The following is a 13,143-nucleotide window of genomic DNA, read 5'->3' on the forward strand; positions in this document are numbered from 1 at the left end:
GGGATGACGAAAAGGAATGGCGTGGCATTCATCATCACAAAGGATGTTTCAAGATCTGTCCTGAAGTACAATGCTGTCAGTGATAGGATAATATCCATATGACTGCAAGGAGGGCCAGTTAATACTACTATTATTTAAATTTACACACTGACCACCAAAGCCAAAGATGAGGAAATTGAAGATTTTTACCAACTTCTGCAATCTGAAGTAGACCAAACATGCAATCAAGATGTGTTGATTATTACTGGTGACTGGAATGCAAAAGTTGGAAACAAAGAAGAATCACCAGTAGTTGGAAACAATGGCCTTGGTGATAGAATTGACGCAGGAGATTGCATGATAGAATTTTGCAAGACCAATGACTTATTCATTGCAAATACCTTTTTTCAATTACATAAACGGCAGCTATATGTATGGACTTCACCAGATGGAATACACAGAAATCAGATTGACTACATTTTTGGAAAATGGTGATGGAGACTCTCAATATCTATAGCCAAAACAAGGTCAGGAGTTGACTGTGGAACAGTCCATCAACTGCTCAAATGCAAGTTCAAGTTGAAGCTGAAGACAATTAGAACAAGTCCATGAGAGCCAAAATATGACCTGGGTTATATCCCACCTGAATTTATAGATGATCTAAAGAACAGATTTGATGCATTGAACACCAATGACTGAAAACCAGATGAACTGTAGGATGACATCATGAACATCATACACAAAGAAAGCAAAAGCTCATTAAAAAGTTAGGCAAGGAAGAAAAGACCAAAATGGATGTCAGAAGAGACTCTGAAACTTGTTTTGGAATGGAGAGTGGCTAAAGCAAATGGAAAAAATGACAAGATAAAAGAACTGAACAGAAGATTTCAAGGAGCAGCTCCAGAAGACAAAGTCAATTATTATAATGAGGGTGAGAGGTGAAAGTTAGAAAACCAAAAGGCAAAAACATGCTCAGCATTTCTCAAGCTGAAAGAACTGAAGAGAAAATTTAAACCTTTAATTGCAATACTTACAAGATTCTATGGGCAAAATATTGAACAATGCTGAAAGCATCAAAAGAAGATGAAAGGAATACAGAGTCACTGTACCAAAAATAAGTCGATGTTCATCCATTTTAGGAGGTGGATTATGATCAAGAGCCAAGGGTACTGAAGGAAGAAGTCAAAGCTGCAATGAAAGAATTAGCAAAAAAAGCAAAGCTCCAGGAATTCATGAAATACACCTCCAGATGTTTCAACAAAGGGATGCTGGCTGGGGCACTTACCTGTCTTTGCTGAGAAATTTGGAAGACAGCTACCTGGCCAACTGACTGGAAGAGATCCATATTTGTGCTCATTCTGAAGAATGGGAACTTGCTAGAAATGAAAAATTTCAGGTCCCAGTCTAGATCAGTTTATCAGAAAACTCTGGGGGCATGGCCCAGCACTTTGTGTTTTAAGAAGGTCTCCAGTTCATTTTGATACTTAAGTTTAAGAGCCATTGCTCTAGGCTTTCCAGTTTTTCACCTCCGTAAAATTAAAAAAAAAAAAAAAAAAAAATCTATTCATTAATCCTGCCAATAGAATCTTACTATTTCAGCGGAAAATCTTCGTTATCATCCAAAAGCTTTTAATATAGGCTTGTTTGTGTGTAGTATATTATATAGAATATACTCCTGAGAGGTTTGCTTTCCTTGAGGGTACAGGCCTGCCCTCTGGGGGACCTAGAATCTAAAGTCCTTTAACAATGCACAAGTGTTAACTGAATAAAACCTTAGAACAAAGGCATAAAAGACTGCAAACCTTTGTTTATCCATTCCCTGACTGCTCACTCTCAGATATTGCTCCTTTCCACCCAGAGAAGCAGCTTCTTGAATTATAACAATGGTTGTGTGTCGATGACAATGTTTTTAATTAAGTCGTTTTCCCCCGGAGAAGCGGGACATGATATTCATGTTTGCAGGATGCGCTTCCATTTTTCTCAACCTGGCATAAAGTAATTGAAACTAAAACCTAAGGGTTGGACTAAAAAGCCGCTGGCCGCTTCAAGAGAACTATAGGTTCAAGCTGACTTCTCTACCTCTACCGCTTGGAAAACACGAAGTGCATTTCGTTGACTTCGGGACCGGAGCTGTGGCCTGTCGCTGCCGCCTCACTGCGCATGCTCTCTAGCCCCGCCCGCTCGGAGCAGGAAGGGGCTCCGAGCGCTTGCAGCCTGGGCCTGGCCTGGTCGGGGCGTCGGCACCGGCGGCCATCTTGGCTTCCCGGGGCAAAGCAGCGTGAGGGGAAGAAGTTGTAGGGTGGGGGCAGAGTGAGGAGGAGGGGAGAGAGGGGGAGGAGGCCTTGGCGGGGCAGGGCGGGGACTGCCTGCTTGGGTTGCGGAAGTGGTAGCCGCTGACCAGCCTGCTGCTTTCTCGCTACTGCTTCGGCTTCCCGGCTTCCCCCACACCCCAGACGGAGAGGGCGGCCCGGCTGTGGATGGTCAGATAGCCCTCATCTCCCGCCGCCAATCCCCGGCCCCAACCAGCACGGAGCAGACGGCGGCAGCAGCAGGCGTGGAGGAAGATGGCGGGACGGCTGCCGGCCTGTGTGGTGGACTGTGGCACGGGGTAAGTGGGCTCACCGGGGAGGGAACGGATGGGCTTCACGACAGGGGGTAGGGAAACTGAGGCGGAGGAATAAAAATGGCGGGGTGGGAGGAGGCGGCCTGGAGATGAATGGTGCGGGGAGGTGCTGCCGCCGGCTGTGTCAGTCCCTGCCTCACCGGGTTGCGAGGGGTGGGGCTCGGAGCCGGGGGCCTCTCTTGCCCCCTGGTTTCATCTTCCTGGGACTCAGGCAGTGGTGCGGAGTGGAGAAAGCTCCTGAGAACCTCTTCCTCCGCGCGACCCTTTCTTGGCCCTTCCCCCATCGCGGTGGGCAGCGCCGCCCAAGATGTGGGGGACGGTCTCTTCCTGAGGGGCCGCTTGCGTGGTGGGAGTGGTCGCTGAGCCCAGCCCACCCACCTTTCCTTTCTGTGTGCGCCCCTTTCTGCTCCTGTATGTGGGGACCGGCCGCAGGGACTGGCTTGGCAGAGGAGAGAGAAAAGAGAAGCGCTCCTTGTAGGTTTTGCAAGATTGCTGTGACAACACTGCTCAGGGTGTGGGTAGGGAAAGGGAAGAATCGGACTCTTAAAATGGGAACTCAGAACGGGGCTTTCATTTGACCACCCACCTCATCTGCCTTTTAGAGTCCCGGTCATTCCATCTCCCACTGCTTTCACCGGCGAATCAAGTCACATTTTAATTTGAGAGAGAAAAATGTCATGGGTTACTTCTCTTGCCTCAAAAAAGTCCCCCAGTGAGCAAGCGCGCTGCAACTTCCTTAGTTTTGTCAAATCCTCTTCCTGCTTTCAGTCTTTTATACCCTTATAAGGTAGTTTTTCGCTTCCAACCTGAGCACATCTTACTAGAACTTTGAAAATTAAGCAGTTTTTAAATAGACCGAATTACCGGTGCTGGGTAACAATTTATGTGAACTTAACATGTTTTTGTTATCCATGAGATGTTATCGGGAGAAAGGGGGAGTACCCAGGAAAATAAACTAAGTTTTATACATTCATTCTAGTGTGGTATCTTGAAGCGAGAAGGATGGTAGGGAAGTATTAAAGGGATGTGCTTAATTTGCAAGGAATTGATGGTAAATTTAGAGAGTAGTTTTACTGAAGTATAAAGTGGTATTAAAATGGACGTTCCTTTTGTATTAATAGACACTATCCTTGGACTGTGCTGATACATTATTGCATCTGTTTAATCCTGAAAGCATGTTTTTTCTTAGGGGTGGTTGTGGTTGCTAGGGGAGTATTGCCAGCCTTTTATTATTCAGCATATTAGTGTTAAGGAATTGTTATGCCACCTCACTTTTTATTTGCTTTATGTAATATTTTTCTGTCTTCATAGTTGTAACTTTGTATTAATATGTCAGTTTCTAAAATCAGTGATGCATAAGGAAACAACTGACTTCTTCATATTTTCCCTTGGAAAGCCGCAGCCTAGTTTACCCTCAGAACTTCCATGTATTTTTTTTAATGGACAGTTTATTAAAGTTTCTTCTTAATGTACTCTCATTTCTTTGAACCTCTTTTTATTTCCTTCCCTCTTAGTCTGATTTGTAACTCAGTAGTTTTATGTTTAGAGTCAGTTTTAAAATTAGATTTGACCTAAGTAGGTTTTTTTTCCCCAGTGTGCCTTGCTAACGTGAAATGCACTGCTGCTATCTAATATTGAAAACTTTAGAAATTACTCAGTTTTCAATAAAAAATAGTAAACGTAGTTGTCTTACGATAAATAACATGCTGATATCTAAGTAGTGTGTTACTTTCTCTCCAATTTTCCCCTTTGGAAATACAGTGTTGGTAATTCTTTATTTAGTATACTAAGTATCTCATTGAAGTTAACTTTACATGATGTCTTTAAATGACCTTCTATCTGAAAGGGCAACCTTGAGTGTAAAACACAGTGACCCGGAGGAGTAGAGAAAGTGATTTATTCTATACCTAGGATATTTATTTTAATATATTTTGTCACTGCTCTTGGTCTCATTAGCAAGGAGAGATTGTTAACTGGATTCTCATATGGTTTGAATGGAATTGATTAGAAGTCTTTTTGCCCCTTCACTGCCTTTTGCCATGTGTTACAGTCAGAAATTCCACCTTTAGAGATTTATTTCTTTTGGTCCTCAAAAGACTTTTTGGTCCTGAAACAAGTTACATATTCAGTGACATTGGGCCAGTGATACTGAAACCAAACCCACTGCTATCTCATGCCATTGCATCAATTCTAACTGTTAGTGAATCTGTAGTATAATCTAGTACTGCCCTACAAGGTTTCCAAGACTGTAATTCTTCACATAAGCAGACTGCCTCATCTTTCTCCCGTGGAGCAGCATTTAGGTTCAAACCACCAACCTTGTGGTTAGCAGCAGAAGGCTTTAAACCACAATGAGGTGATATCACTGCAGAAGTAGATTGCCCAGCCTTCCTTCCAAGGAGTGGCTAGTGGGACTACGCCACCTAACAAGGCCATAACTTGGAGTTTTACGTTTCACAATACCATGGTCCCCAAATACAAATTGTATACCTAGTAATTTGTGTGTTCCTTTGTGTATTGTTCATCTCTTAGGTCTTTAATTATAATTACCCACTTAATCTAAGTGAAAAATTACAACCTGAATCAAGTTGCTTCATTACATTTTATTACATAAATTAGACAAAAGTTGGCTGAAAAATTGGCATCTTCTAAACATGGTGGTATTAGATTAAAAACACTAAGATTTAGGAAACACGATGCTTAATCCTCAAACTCAAAGTTTGGGATCCTTTGACAAAACTCAAAATAAGAAAAAGAATCACTGAGGTCATAAAGGAAAATACTCATTTTGAAAAGTATTCTGAAAGAAGTATTTCCTTCATATTGGTATCACACCTTCACACTGTTTTGTTCTGTGTTGTACAAGAAATGTAGAATAAAATTTGGGCACAAAGATTCCCATTGATAGAGCTGATTGCTTACAAACTGAATTATAGTATTCAAACCTGCTACTAGTGATAAAGAAAGTAAATGATTTTAAAAAACATTGTAACACTTGCAAAGGTAAACCAAAAACCCACTGCACTGGAGTTGATTCCTGCTCACAGTGACGGCATAGACAGAGTAGAACTGTGCCACAGGGTTTTTGCAAAGCTGTAAATCTTTATGGAAGCAGACTGTCTCATCTTTTTCCTGTAGAGCAGCTTGAACCGCCAACCTTTTGGTTAGTAGCACACTGCTTTAACCACAGCACTAACAGAACACCTGTTTCCCCAATATGCAAACCAAATATGGAAACTCATTTTAGTACTTTTATTTTGTTGTAGCCTGGTTATAGAGCTTTTCATTGTGAAATTTCCTTTTTCCTTTTTTTGTGCTCCCTCCTCTGCAGGTACTGTGTTGGTAAATTGTTTCCATTGATTATGATATCAGGTCATTAAAGCCTTAAGGAATTCTTTGATACATGCAGATTTAGAATGAATTAAGGATTTCTCTGATTGACTCCTTAGCAAGTATCAAAAGGCAAGCATAAATGTTTTGTTGAAATCCTTGAGTCATGTTACTTTATTCGTCCTGTGGCCACATTCTGGCAATTAGGGATAGGAAGATCAGGGATAGGAAGATCATTGTCCAAAAGCAGTGGGGAAGAGCTGCAAGGAAGGCATTAAGTGATGTTCCTTATACTATTCTGTATCCAATGTTTAGGAGCTCTGGTAGTGTAGTGCCTAAGGCACTTGACAGCTAACCAGAAGGCTGACGGTTCAAACCCACCAGCCACTCAGAAGGAAGGTTGGGCAATCTACTCATGTAGTGCTGCCTCAGAAACCCGAGGAGGGGGGTCACTATGAGTCGGATCTGACTCCAAGGCAGTCAGTATCTAATGTTTAGTAGTAGTATTGTTTCTCTACTTATCTCAGAGGGCAAAAACATTCACAATATCTTGTTGTTACAAAACAACATTCGTTAAAATTTTAATTCCTTGATGGATTATGTTTTTTGTGTTATTTAAAGTATATGAAAGCTGCTCCTGTAGAGAGTCAGATTCATACTCAGACTTACTTAAAATCTGTTTCTTTTCTTTACCTGCTTGTCAATTTTATGTTGAAATACTGACTGGTTTTTATATATATTGTAACTAATGACCTTTCCAGCCTTATTGTAAAACACAGACTTTTTGTTTTTAAGCACAGATTGGAGAGATCCACTAGTGGCGAGGACCTGGTGGCGAGACTTTTTATTTACCTTGTTTTATTTTATCTGTGGAAACTATTATAACTTTATTTACAAGTGAGAAAATAGGAGTAGATAATTAAAATTTTTTTTTTTAATGTAAGCATGTGGTGGGAATTGCTATTTGGACTTAAGTTTTTCTGTGGTTAAGGCTTGTTTTTTCTTTTGCACCATGGTTCCTCTTGAGCCCCTTTTCAGAACTATGCACATTGCTTTATTTTTATTAGTAAAGTTTACTCCTCTTATTTCTGTTTAAAGTAATCCTTTAAAATATAATTCTAGACTTAAGAGGGGGATATAATTCATAAGAAAACTTTTTTTGTGTGAATCTTTCTGACTTGTTTTAGATTTTTTTCTGGATATGTGAATTCGTAGACTATATCCTTGTCATGTTGCTTAAATTTAATCTCTGGAAAAAAATTGCTCTCTAGGTTTTGTTTATCAGTAAATAATAATGGCTGGCATTTATCAAGGATTATGATGTGTCAGGCTCTGTGCTAAGTGCCTTATATTACCTCATTTACTTTTTATATCAACCTGAGAAGTGTTATCTCTTTCATGTTGTTGTTGTTGTTGTGTGCTATTGAGTCAGACCCGGGTTGCTGAGGCAGTATCAGTACTGAAGTAGAGTGCCCCATCTTCCTTCCGAGGAGTGGCTGGTGGGTTTGAACCTCCAGCCTTCTGGTTAGCAGTCAAGTGCCTTAAGCACTATGCTACCAGAGCTCCTTATCTCTTTCATAGACAAAAAAATTTAGGTTTAGAGAGATTAAGCTACTTGCCCAAACTATCACAGCAAATAAGTGTGGTGAAGCCACTAATCTGTATAGTCTACTTATGTAGAGAATGAACCTTTGACAATTTTGAATCATTTCGATATTCTTGAGGAAATTTATTCATGATGCTCTAAGGATAGTAATCAATGACAGTAATTTAAGATTGATTTGCAAAAGTAGAAAAAAAGTGGTGTTGTCAAGTTGAGACTTTAAGCAGCTGCCCAGGAACTCTTGGAATTACAATGTATAATACAGTTCTCAAGAATCTTTAATGAAACGAGCTAAAATTGATTTTTAAAAATTGGAGGAAGGTAGAAGATTATGTTTAATTAGATATTAGAGTATGTACTTTCTAGACATCAGTAGCTGTTTTGTAGATTGTAAGGGAAAGTCAGGAAGAGTCAGGCAAGGTTAGTGAAAGTAGAGTATTCGGATAAATACACAGGAGAGCATTTTATGCAGGAGAAAGAAAAGCATATTCAAAGCAAAGGGAAAAGTAGTGCTTCTTGTGTTTAGCCTTCCTAGTATGATATACTGTACTGCTCCTCTCATGATTTGAGGACTATGCAATATAATGTGGATCTAGATTATGTAAGATGCATGGAAGTGCAGCTGATGTGCAGCCACCACCTATCATGTCATTGGTGGTTTGCATGTTATGCTGAACAGGTTTCAGCAGAGCTTCCAGATTAAGATGGAGTAGTAAGAAAGGCCTGGTGATCAACTTCTGAAAATCAGCCAGTGAAAACCCTGTGGATCACAGTGATCTATCCTGCAACAGATTATGGTGATGACAGGGCCAAACATTTCATTCTGTTGTGCTTTGGGTCACTGTGAGTTGGAGGCCTTATGGATAGCAACTAACAACAATAAGGAAACTAACAACATTTATTGAGCACCTGCTGTGTACCAGATATGTGTTATATTGTCAACAAGGTTATGATTTCAAAGGCTTCTGATTTGATAGGGAGTAAACATTTTCAAGTAGAGGAGTGAAATGTTAAAAATAGAGCTTTTAGAGTATTTGCGGAATGGGATGCAACAGGATCACATGTAGAAAAGGTGTTTATGATGAAATTAGGAAACGTGAAGCATGTGGGATCTCTTTAACTCTGTTGAATGAATGAATGAACTTTAGGGGTATGGTTTACTATGCATCAGAAATATCCCATACCCAGTGACTTAGGATCTCTAGGGTTAGGCCTCAAACCAAAACCAAACTCACTGCCACTGATTCAATTCCAACTCATAGTGACCTCCATTGGGTTTCCAAGGCTGTAAATCTTTATGGAAGCAGAGTGCCTCATCTTTCTTCTGAGGAGTAGTTGGTAGGTTCAAACCACTGACTTTTTAGTTAGCAACCAAATGCCTTAACCACTACACCACAGAGGGTTGGGACTGTTGTTGTTAGGTGCCATTGAGTTGGCTCCAACTCATAGAGATCCTACGTACAACAGAACAAAACACTGCCCAGTCATGCACCAACCTCACAGTCCTTGCAATACTTGAGCCCATCATTGCAGCCACTGTGTCAGTCCATCTCATTGAGGAACTTCCTCAACTTCCCCTCCACTTTACCAAGCATGATATACTTCTCCAGGGAATGGTCACTTCTGACAACATGACTAAAACAGGTGAGACGAACTCTGGTCATTCTTGCCTCCAAGGAGCATTCTGGCTGCACTTCCTCCACGACAGATTTACTAGTTCTCTGGCAGTCCATGGTGCTTACAGTATTCTTAAGGAACACCACAACTCAAAAGCATGGACTCTTCTTTGGCCTTCCGTATACATTGTCCAGCTTTCACATGCATATGAGGTGACTGAAAATACCATGGCTTGGATTAGGTGTATGTTAGTCTTCAAAAAATACATCTTTGCTTTTCAGCACCTTAAAGAGGTCTTTTGAAGCAAATTTGCCCAGTGCAATATGTCATCTCATTTCTTGATTGCTGCTTCCATTGGTGTTGATTTTGGAACCAAGTAATACGAAATCTTTGACAACTTCAGTTTGCCATTTATCATGAGGCTGGTTATTGATCCAGTTGTGAGGATTTTCATTTTCTTTATGTTGAAGTGTAATCCATACTGCAGACTGTAGTCTTTAATCTTCATCAGTAAGTACTTCAAGTCATCTTCACTTTCAGCAAGAAAGGTTGTGTCGTCAGTGTATTGCAGGTTGTTAGTGAGTCTTCTTCCAATCTTGATGCCATGTTCTTCTTCATACAATCCAGCATCTTGGATTATTTGCTCAGCATGCAGATTGAATAAGTTTGGTGAAAGGGTACAACCCTGGCACATTCCCTTCCTGATTTTAAACCCCTTGTTCTGTCAAATGACAGCCTCTTGGTCTATGTACAGGTTCCTCATGAGCACAATTAAATGTTTCGGAATTCTTACTCTTTTCCATGTTATCCATAATTTGTTATGATCCACATAATTGAATGCTTTTGCATAGTCAGTATAACACAAGTGTTCTGGTTACCTAGTGCCTCTCTGACAGAAATATACCACAAATGGGATGGCCTTAACAAACAGGAGTTTATTCTCTTAGTTCAGGAGGCTGGAAGTCCGAGTTCAAAGTGCCAGGCTCTAGAGGCTGGGTGAATACGCCTCAATCTTGGGATCCACCTCTGCCTCCTGCTCCCAGCCCACTGAAGCTAGGAGCGTCTCTTCACTCAGACAATGACTAACTGCTGAGTCTGACAACCCAAGTAAACAAGTTAGAAGACACAGTCCTGATGTTACCAAACCACATGGCTGGCCATTAATTTAAGTCCATTGTAAGTCCCAAGGTCAGCAGAGCATAGCAGGCTGCTCGACACGGCTACATGTAGGGTCCAAGCATGCCATAAGCTGGAGACCATTCCCCAAGGCTTCTGCTTATATACAGGAAGGAGACCACATTCCCTAAGGCAGCTACTCATCTGCTCACAGTAGATTCCACCATAGAGTTGATTACCAGTCTCATCATTGGGAATACTGCTTGTAGCTGCCCAACCATTCAACCAGGCTTAGCCAAGTTGACACACAAACTGAACTACCGTAATTCCACCCTTGTCAAGTTGGCATCTGTACAGATCTCTCTCACTGGGTGGCTCCAGTCCCTTAGTTCTTCTAAGTGGCGACCTCACCCTCTTGGCCTGGTGGGCCCCGTTAAAACCCTCTTGGGCATGGCAGCCCATCATCCCCTCACCTCTGGGCAGCGGCTGTGGCTCCATCCCACTGGCTCACATGAACGAGCAGCCCCACATTCCAGAACCAAGTTGGTGAAGGCCTTGTTCTTTGAAACCTAGAGGGCTGTGGTGGTTCCACCCCCAAAGGCCGTGGTCCTTACCTTTTCAGGCTGAGGTAGCTCTGCTTCCATTTCCTTGGTCTCTCTGTGGTCTCTCTGCTTCTGCCAATTAATGCCAAAGGCAACCCACTCCACTGGAAAACTTCCTGCCCAAACAGCACTTGGCTTTCTTACTCTGTGGGCCAGCCAACCTGCTACTCCATCTCACGCAGTCTCTTTTACCAATTAACCCCTGAAGGCAACCCACTCTGCCAGGAAGCCACCTAACCAGTGGTACCTGACTTTCTCCTCCATGGGCTGGTAAGCCTGTTGCTGTTTAATGCCAGTCTCTGGACTCTACTGCCATCTCTTATGCTGGTCTCTTGGCTCTGCTCCTGCTGTCTTTCATGTCCATCTCCTAACTCTGCTCCTTCTGTCTCTTGCCGTATGCCAGGGTCTCTCTGGTAGGGTCTTGGGTCAAGGATGCACTCCACTCCTGTTTGCACATTTTAGGTATCTGTCAGACCAGCCAGCACCCCACTCTCTTGGTACCAAATTCTGTTCTGGTTACCTAGTGCTGCTCTGACAAGAAATGTATCACAAATGGGATGGCCTTAACAAACAGGAGTTTATTCTCTTACAGTTCAGGAGGCTAGAAGTCTGAGTGCAAAGTGCCAGGCTCTAGGGGCTGGGTGAAAGCCCCTCAACCTTGGGGTCCAGCTCTGCATCCTGCTCCCAGCCCACTGGAACTAGGGGCGTTTCTTCACTCAGAAATCTACTGGCTGCTGAGGCTGACAACCCAAGGTTGACAAGTAAAAAGGCATAGTCCTGATGTTACCAAACCACATGGCAGGCCGTTAATTTAAGTCCATTGTAAGTCCCAAGGTCAGCAGAGCATAGCAGGCTGCTGAACAATGACACGGTTACATGCAGGGTCCAAGTGTGCCATAAGCTTAAGACCATGGCAGCTACTCAGCTGCTCATAGTAGATTCCACCATAGAGCTGATTACCAGTCTCATGGGGAATACTACATCCAGCTGCCTAGCCATTCAACCAGGCTTAGCCAGGTTGACACACAAACTGAACTACCACAAGTAAACATCTTTCTCGTATTCTTTGCTTTCAGCCAAGATTCATCTGACATCAGCAGTGACATCCCTCGTTCCACATCCTCTGCTGAATCCACATTTCATTCTTCGTGTCAGTATGCTGCTGCAACCACCATTTCTGAATTATTTTCAGGAAGATTTTACCTGCGTGTGTTATCAATGATACTGTTGGGTAATTTCCACATTCTATGAGATCACCTTTCCTTAGAATCGGTACAGATAGGGATCTCTTCTAGTCAGTTGACCAGGTAGCTATCTTCCAAATTTCTTGGCATAGATGAGTAAGTGCCTTCAAGGAGGGATCCATTTGTTGAAACAGCTCAGTGGGTATTCTGTCAATTCTTGGAGCCTTGTTTTTTTGCCAATTCCTTCAGTTTAGCTTTGACTTCTTCCTTCAGTACCATTGTTTCTTGATCATATGCCACCTCCTGAGGGTTGGGTCTAGGAATGTTTATTTAAATAGTCTTTTTAGAGGATTTTTGAGTGGCCCTCAATATCAGCTTTTCAGAAATTCTGAAATAGGGTATTGGCAGTGGAAATGGAGCAGTAGAGAAAAATTTGAGAAATACTGCTTTTATTTTATTTTTTTTTCCTATCTTGTTCTGGCAGTTGCATTGTTTTATATTGTTTGTTTATTGTTAGCAAGGGCTTTGTAGTCAGATCTGCTTTTGAGTTCAAGCTCTACTATTTACTACCTTTGTGACCTTGTATACTTCAAACATTGTAGGTATAATTTTTCCCATCTGTAATTTGGAGATAATAGTATCTACCTCATGGATTAGTTTTGAGATAATGCTTGAAAGAAAGGGTTCAGCACAGTGCTTTGCACATGGGAGCAGCACAATGCTTTGTAATTATTATAATTATTAGTGAATTCTTTCTTTGATTGGATTGAAGTTCTTAAGGATAGTAACATAATGTCTTATATTCCTATCTCCTGCAGGGCCTGGCCTCTCATTGTGATTTGCCCAGTCAAAATGTTTTTGCTGATTTGAGAAATTGTGGAGGGAGTTATAGCTAGCACTTGGCAGTTGATTCTGGTGGATGGTACATAGGCATCATGAAAATTTCAAAATTAGGTCATTGGGACAGCAAGGAAGTTGGTTTTTATTGAATGATTGATTGATTGATTGTGATTTGGGTGAAGATTTACAGAGCAAATTCACTTTCCATACAGCAGTTCACATATACTTTGTCTCATGTCATTGACCACA

At 41.7% G+C, this 13,143-nt stretch overlaps 1 protein-coding gene across 1 annotated transcript in view; it reads left to right on the plus strand.

The window, feature by feature from the left end:
• The first annotated feature begins 2,139 nt into the window (after nt 1–2,139).
• ACTR3 (actin related protein 3) overlaps nt 2,140–13,143 on the plus strand; it is an 83,808-nt gene continuing 72,804 nt past the window's right edge. Inside the window, exons 1-2 of the mRNA XM_042780504.1 lie at nt 2,140–2,273; nt 2,433–2,948. Coding sequence (XP_042636438.1) covers nt 2,140–2,273; nt 2,433–2,948 — 650 coding nt within the window. The remainder of the gene's footprint in view (nt 2,274–2,432; nt 2,949–13,143) is intronic.

This window comes from Orycteropus afer, unplaced genomic scaffold (genome assembly GCF_000298275.1).
Source record: "Orycteropus afer afer isolate SDZICR_OR568_19922 unplaced genomic scaffold, OryAfe1.0 scaffold00004, whole genome shotgun sequence".
NCBI lineage: Eukaryota > Metazoa > Chordata > Mammalia > Tubulidentata > Orycteropodidae > Orycteropus > Orycteropus afer.